Source organism: Chaetura pelagica, unplaced genomic scaffold, assembly GCF_000747805.2.
Source record: "Chaetura pelagica isolate M959 unplaced genomic scaffold, ChaPel_1.0 scaffold76, whole genome shotgun sequence".
In the NCBI taxonomy this organism is placed as follows: domain Eukaryota; kingdom Metazoa; phylum Chordata; class Aves; order Apodiformes; family Apodidae; genus Chaetura; species Chaetura pelagica.
In genome coordinates, this window is record NW_009970723.1 from 7,517,189 (window position 1) to 7,524,737 (window position 7,549).

Genomic DNA, 7,549 nt, shown 5'->3' on the forward strand with positions numbered 1-7,549 from the left:
AACTATGTAGATATGTAGTAAAATCTAAAAAGGTTGAGTATCTTCCATATCTGTTTTATTTAGAAAACCTTCTAACTGATGAAAACCTCTTTCATGAGTCCCAGTGGAGTTAAAAAAGTTTGTACATTAGGGAGGAGTGCGAAGCCTAAAACATTCTTTTAATTGTATTCTGTGAAGTCAAATTCTGCTAGGATTTTCATTATGGGATTTTGATGAAGGCAGATTGCCTGATAGTTCTTCTTCACAAAGCTTCCAAATCCATTTAAAGGCTACTGTTTTATAACATAGACCACATGGAAGAAGACAGTAGCTCCTCATTAGTTCAGGGTTAGCTGCAGTTTGGACTTTTTTGTTTTTCTAGTAAGTATTTCTGGAGGCATGTGGAAATTTCATGCTGTTACCTCTGGAGTGGAAGTGTACAAAGAGTAGAGAATCCTAGGCTGGTTTTGGAGGGTTTTTTCAGTATGTCAGCAAAACTGTTGGTGATGATCAGTTAGTTCATGAATATAAAATCTGCTGGCTGAAAGTACCACAGCTATTGTCTACAAGGGCACTGTTTTGTACGTTTGTTAGGTATTACATGAAATACATTAAACTGGAAAGCAAATATTTGCATTTGAACTTCTGTGATGCTTCTGCTTCAGCTAGAATTCAAGTAAAAAGAAACTGTATGTTTCATGGTGACTGCTGGAACTATATTCAGTAACAGAGTTCAGAACAAGAGTGGCTCAACTGTCTGCTAAAGTCTTTGGTTTCAAAATTCAGAGAATTTTTATATAAAATTGGATTCTGACATCCAGCAGTACAATCCTCAAATTCTCACTTAAATCTCAAAGTCTTCAAAGTATGTGTTTGCATTTTCACCTGTGAGGTTCGTGTTAAGTTCTTTATATTTCTAAAATTGCTTCCAGGCTTCTTTTGTGGATCTAGCCATACAGATTCAGGACAAAGATTGCTTAATTTCTCTGTGTTGTTTTAATAGGCTGAAAGTGTGTGGAGAGCATGGGTTATGATATTGAGCGTTTTGTTGGCTACGTTAACGAAGGGCTGTTATGTTCCATCTGCCGTGATGTGTTAGAAGATCCATTACAGGCTCCTTGTGAACATGCTTTCTGTACTGCTTGTATACATGGATGGCTTCTTCATCACAGTAACTGCCCTGAAGACAGACAAATGGTTGATTTAACTTCTCTGCGACCTCTCTACAGGTATACAGTAGTCTTGCTGTATGTTGAAACTACATTGATTTCTGCACTTTCTTTGCACAGCTTCATCTCCTGTCATTTACTATCACTCGAATTATCCAATATGCCTAATGCAGAAATTGATCACTTGTGTGAAAGCATTAGCATTTTATATTTATTACAACTAACTTTCAAGATTCAAAATGGAAGAACACAATTTGTTGTCCACCTTTTTATATCTTGAATGCTGATTCTAGGCATCCTTCTGGATATTATGCTGAAATCTCTTCTTCAGCACCATAACTTTCCCATACTTTTTAAAGAGAAAACAGGCAAAGCAACCCGTGACAACAGTCACTAAATATTGTATCTCTTCTGTTTTTCTGTTCAGTTACCTAAATACTGTAGTGGGAGTTTTAATGAAAAATTCCTGTAGGTCTGAACCAAACTTCTCAGCTTCAAATCCTTTTTTAAAAATATCTTTGGCCATACGAATATCTGTATTGAGTCACAGAATCACAGAAAGTGTCATAGTTGGTCTGGACCTGTAGAGATCATTTAGTCCAACTGCCCCGCTGAAGCAGGATGGCCTGGAGCCACTTTGTTATGTAAAGCAGGCTGTTTTCACTAGTGTCTTCCAGAATTCCTCACCAGGCACAGTTTTATCAATAGACACTGCTTGCTGTTTAACCCCTGCATTGTCTAATCTTGCTCAGATTAACATTTATGTTTTGTTTAAAACCATCGGCCACAGATGTTAAATTAACTGTGTTAATACTCCCAGTGTTTTTGTCACTAACGAGATTTTACTGTGTGAAAAGCTGAAGTGCAGTGTAGCCAGAACCCTGGAGATTAATATATGGGTAGTTTTGTCTGTACTCACAGTGCATTGGTTTGGCATATTTCAAAATACAAAATTTAAACGATTAATGAGTAGCCCTAGTGTTTGTTATTGGTAAAATCTGCTGAGCTAGTGAAGGATCACAGTTAAAAATGTATAAAAAATAAATATTTCATTTGCACATTTTTCACAAATTTTTCAATAAAGTTCTCATATTCAAGAAAAAATGTCTTTTTTTTTTAATGTAGGTATATGAGAAATGATTTAAACCGTCTTCAGCTACATTGCAAAAACAGAGAGTATGGGTGTGTAATGATTTGTTCTCTGGAGTCTATAGACAGGCATGAAAGGGAGTGTGAGTACAGTCAGATACCTTGCTCCAATGATGGTGAGTAACATTCAAAGAAGTTGAATCCTTCATATTCAGAAAACACATTTGGTATCTTTCTGTCAAAAGAAGGGCAGTAATGGCTGTTATTTCCAAAGAGAAATTCAAAGCTTTAGCATGAGCTGCTCTTTACAGCAGTCGTTTTGAACAAAATTTGTTACCTCTTTATGGCATTCATGATCATTAGGAACAATTTCTTATCCAAGAACTAACCAAAATGAATGAGAATTATAAACTTCAAATTTAGAAAAATACAGTACTGTGTTTGTTTTGCTTTCTGTCAAGTTATGAGTTTGTCTTTCAATTCTGACTGTTTGTTTTAATATTGGAATCAACGTAATAGCACCTACATTATTTATAAAATAGCTGGTTCCCTGGTGCATGTGCACCTGCTCACACTGTCTTGTGGTTTTAACAAAAACTTACCTTGAAAATGAGAATTCTTTTAAGCAAAGTTCTTGTTAGTATTGGTGTGTTCCTGTAAAGGTCTTTATTTAAAACAAACTTATACCTCCTGAGGCAGAAACATACTGCTAAAAAGAAATATCCTGATAAAAATTTGCAGTGTATTTTATTCAAAATCTCATGTTCCTAGACAAAGTTAATTTCTAATTAACGTTGCTAAGGGCATAGTCAAGTCTGCCATTGTAATTAATTCTAAGAAGATAAAGGTGCTGGAATTGCTCCACTGGAAGTTATGCAGGAGTGACTTACTCTGGAGAAATTACGTGCTTCAGATTCACCTCTGTTACTTTCTACTGAAATAGTGGCATTTATACAGTTATCAGACTGTATCTCTGATGTCTGGTGTTTGGGGTGTGAGGGCTCTTTTCATTTCTTTAACTCCTTCTCAGGAGTGTATTTTGCGTTCCTCCAGTTACAAATCATTATAGTTCTTAGTAAAGCCCTTTTAGAGGACTGTCCTTTGTAATTTTCTGATACGGTCTGTTGACAAGTTTCATTGCTACATTGTTTCCTACATCCATTTTATCTTCAGATTAAATGGAAGTAGCTAGATTTACATTAAACAGTGATTCAAAGATTAAAAATAAAGACTACAAACTTCAAAGTTTGGTCTGTTAAATGTAGCAATAATTTATATTGTGTTCATTTTTTGTTCTGCACATTTTACAGTACTGACCTGTGAAGTTTTTATCGTAGAATTTCTGTGGAAATGTTTCTATTTTGCATCAGATTTAAATGTTTATAAACAAATGTTTATGTCATCTAGTATCTTACATGCAAGACCAACCGATGTTCAGCAAAACAAGGTTACATTCCATCTCACCCACAGTTGTGTCCTCAGACATTTTCTGAATTGGTTATGTACAGGATTTTTTACACATGTGCATTCTTCTTCAATTCCAGTCATTCCATCTGTCATGGAGGTGCAGGCAAGCTGCTAGAGTCTTATCTTGGCATCAGTATTGTCATTACTGAAGTTGCTTTAATTTCAGAGCAGTGGCAGAAAACTTGACAGAAAATACCTCCTTTTTAGTGTGTATTTTTAGTTAACGGATAAATAGAGTACTAAGACCCTAGAGAGTATTTAATTACTGTTGTGTGTGTGTTGTAACTATTGCATTTCATGTTCTAAAGAAGTGACTTTTTTTGTTGCTTTAACAGAGTAACAGTTGCTTAGCTCAAAACATTGCAGCTTGTTTGCTTGAGGTTTCTTGTTTGGAATTAATTTAAATGCTTGTGTTAGTTATAAAAGTCTGGCTTACCTGACTCCTCCCTGTGCAGGTTGTACAGTTCAGATTGAACGACGCAACTTGGACGGTCACCTGGCGGTGTGTGCGTATCGGAGCCGGGAATGCCCCAACGGCTGCGGTTACATCATTCTCAGTGCAGAGGACACACAGCATAACTGTATAGCAGAGCTGAGAACTGAGCTGGAGCTACTTCGGTACAAATCTTCTGTTTCTTTCATGTTCCTCTTAGTCTGGGCCTAAAATCACTGCAAAAACCACTTAAAATACTAGCGCTGGATTCTCACATGTGTTAAATGGTCTGGTAATTACTTGATACCAGTCAGCCAGAGTATCATTATTATGTGTCAGCCAGGCTCTAAATTCTTACTGTTTGAAGGTTCTTTGCTGTTACTTTTTTGTCCAAGTTATATATTCTAAAATACTGTTGCTTGCAGTTGAACTATAAAAAAATGACAAAATACCTAAGGAGATGGAATGAAGTTGGCAATATCATTATTCTGTAGGCCTGACATCAAGCCAAAGTCGCATTATGTAATAATTATGCTTAGTTTATATTTTTCTACAAACCCTGACAGTAAAAATCTCTAAATATGTTGTTAGGTATGAACTGGTAGATTAAACCTCTGAGGACCTAATTTTCAATTTTTATTAAAATCCTGGCAGACTAATAAAGTCGGGGAACATGGCTATTCTTATCAGCATCTCCTTTTTACTCCTATATACACAACTGTAGCTTTCCCTTTCTATGATGTTCCAGTTGGGCTGGTTGTTTGTTAGGTTTTTTTTCATGCTCTTTCCCATTCTATCTTTAAACTTGCTGTGTAAGTGCTGTTGAATGTTGCTGTGAAGTCAGGCTCAAATTTGTTTTAAATGCATTGAGACCTGAGGGGTTCTGCTTCCTGGTTTCTGAACTCACAAGACTAATGTAGTATTGGGTAGGTTTTGGCTATGAGTCTGTGTGAGGGATTAGGTTATCATCATTTACTGCATAGTGTCATTTAGTGTCTACCATAAAAGTGACAAGATTATGTGTTTAGCAGTACTATAGTATTTACACCTTTTATCTTGACTACCTGTGATTAAGTAAACTAAGCAAGTACATACTGTAAGTAAAAGGCAGTAAATCATTTAAAGTCATAAATACATGGTCCTGAGCTCATAGAATTTCAGGAATGGGATGCAGTTGTCCCCTGTTTAGGCCATCTGTTGTCACTTTAGTACCCCCTTGGGCACAATGCACTTTTTAATGCTAATTTAAATTAATCAGTACTACTGCTATGCATCTAGAGAGATGTTCAGGAGAGTGTAATGGAAATTGGATCAGGCTGTTTGGCTGCAAGAAGGATTTTTTGGATTTTAAAGAAGGATTTTTGGAATTTTATAATAATTTTTTTCCATGCTTACAAGACCTAACAAGGAGAAATAAACTTTTTAGGACAGAAATGATCTGCAGAGTGGAGGAAGCAAAACATGAGATGGAGTCAAGGTTAGATTCACAGAGAAGGCATATGGTCCAAAAAGAGAGTATTCTGCAAAATGAAATTGAAGAACTAAAGGTAAATGCAATCCTTTCTTTTTTTTCCCCCTCTCCTAACAGTCTAGCTTTTTGCTTTTCCCAGTAGTCGTCTCTTGTTTTGTAAATATAGTTTCATGCAGATGAGAATTCCATTAAATATGGGAAGCAAAACAGGTGTTATAGGCTTATCAGCTCTGTTGAGAAGCAGACGAGGTGCTGTATTCATGTGGGTTTTTTTCAACTTCAAATGAGTTTGGAGCTAACCTGGGTACCCCTATACCAGCTCTGCATTCCTCTGTGTGTACATAACATGTCAGCAAATCAGTCTGAAACTCCTTTTTGGTGTCTAAACGTAGGGTATACATCACAAATTGGACGTAATTACATATCCAGCTCCTTGTTCGTAGTGCAGTCCTGGGTGGCTTAATCCAGTGCTGACACAGAGCCCTAGTGCAGACAGTGGGGTTTACACTGCAGTGCAGCTGTGGTTCAAAGATTGGAAAGCAGCACTGTAAACTTAAATCAAGTAACGAGCAAAGCCATCTTATGTTTTCATTCCTCCACTTCTTATTTTATTACAGGAATAAGGATTTTTAAAGCCCAAAGCAATGGATGTACTTTATAGTGTACATTTTAATTTTTCCTGGAGTTTAGAATCATAGAATAGTTAGAGTTGGAAGTTTCTATTAAACCTTTGAAGGATGTATCTGAACATAACCAAAACTTCTTTTTGGTTGGGGTCTTGAAATACAAAATTTAAGCAGCAACTGGATAAATCCACTATTTCTTATTATACTTTATAAGAAAAGTTTTAATTACTAGGAAAATTGTATTGGGCTCTTTGAAACAAGACCATCTCAGTAGGTGAATGCTGCATTGTGTTTCAAATTGTTTACATTTATTCTGCTACAAAAATTATTTCAGTGTTGCTTATTCTTTGTAATCCATCACCCTACATGCAATTCAGCTTCATGCCACCATCATTGGAAAAGTGTTCTTTTCTTGCAGTAAGTTTGGATTTGCTTTTCAGAGTCAAATGTCACGAGTTATGTCAGATGTGCGCTCCCTGATGGCTGCAGAGAGACAGCACCGCCAGGAGCTGGAGCAGGCAGAGCTGGAAAAACGGGAACTAATGGAGCTGCTGAGGGGGCTGCAGAAGGACTGTCGATTAACTACTACAGATGGAAGCAGGAAGTCAACAAATCTACGCTCTCTAGCACAACTAGAGAGCGCAAAACGAAAACCTAGGGAAGTTACAGTTATCTAAACAGAAGTAAGCTCAAAAAGCATTTTCTTCCAACTTCTGTGACCGGCTGGCAGACTTTTTTACCATCTATGAATTATTGGTAAACTGTCTATCTTTTCTGATTTACTTGCTTTCTTTTAAAACCTGGTTTACTATTTTATTTTGTTTCCTCTTGTGGCAATTTTCTCATAGGGAACACTGGGCATTAAAACCAGTAATTGTCAGATACCTTTTTAGCTAATGTTTTTATAACCTCTCTTAGATGCATCATTTACAGAAGCCTTTCAATCCTGAAAGGTAGAACCTTTTAAATTCAAAGATCTTTCAAGGTTGTTTCCTTTCTGGTCCATTATACTTCCTTTAAGTCTAGTTTATGCTTATACTTTAAACAGAAAGCAAGTGTGATCGTGAGTAATGACATTTGGGATGTATTTAATTTTGGGAAATCAGTAAGACAATTAGTAAATCAGTAAAATAAATTAATAGATTTTGTTTGCTTATGGGCTGTAGAAAGTCTCTTTCAGAGGTGGAAAAAAAGCACTTTAAATTGTAATTCTACTGCTAGATAACAGCTTCAGGTGAGGTTGACTTTTATCTTAGAGCTTCTCTGGTTTCCCAGGCTGATACACAATGAAGAGACTAACACCACAGCCCAAGGT

At 36.4% G+C, this 7,549-nt stretch overlaps 1 protein-coding gene across 1 annotated transcript; it reads left to right on the plus strand.

Moving 5' to 3' along the window:
* LOC104396582 (RING finger protein 151-like) lies at positions 1-6,911 on the plus strand. The gene is made up of 6 exons (XM_010006434.1): positions 1-32; positions 983-1,208; positions 2,274-2,413; positions 4,160-4,322; positions 5,564-5,684; positions 6,675-6,911. Exons 2-6 carry the CDS (start codon positions 1,003-1,005, stop codon positions 6,909-6,911), a joined length of 867 nt encoding a protein of 288 aa, XP_010004736.1. The 5' UTR covers positions 1-32; positions 983-1,002.
* Positions 6,912-7,549: the final 638 nt, after the last annotated feature.

Coding starts and splice junctions, on each gene's coding strand:
- LOC104396582 (XM_010006434.1), top strand. CDS start 1,003: ATGGGTTATGATATTGAGCGTTTTGTTGGCTACGTTAACGAAGGGCTG. Junction 1,209..2,273: donor TCTCTGCGACCTCTCTACAG/GTATACAGTAGT, acceptor TTTTTAATGTAG/GTATATGAGAAATGATTTAA. Junction 4,323..5,563: donor ACTGAGCTGGAGCTACTTCG/GTACAAATCTTC, acceptor TAAACTTTTTAG/GACAGAAATGATCTGCAGAG.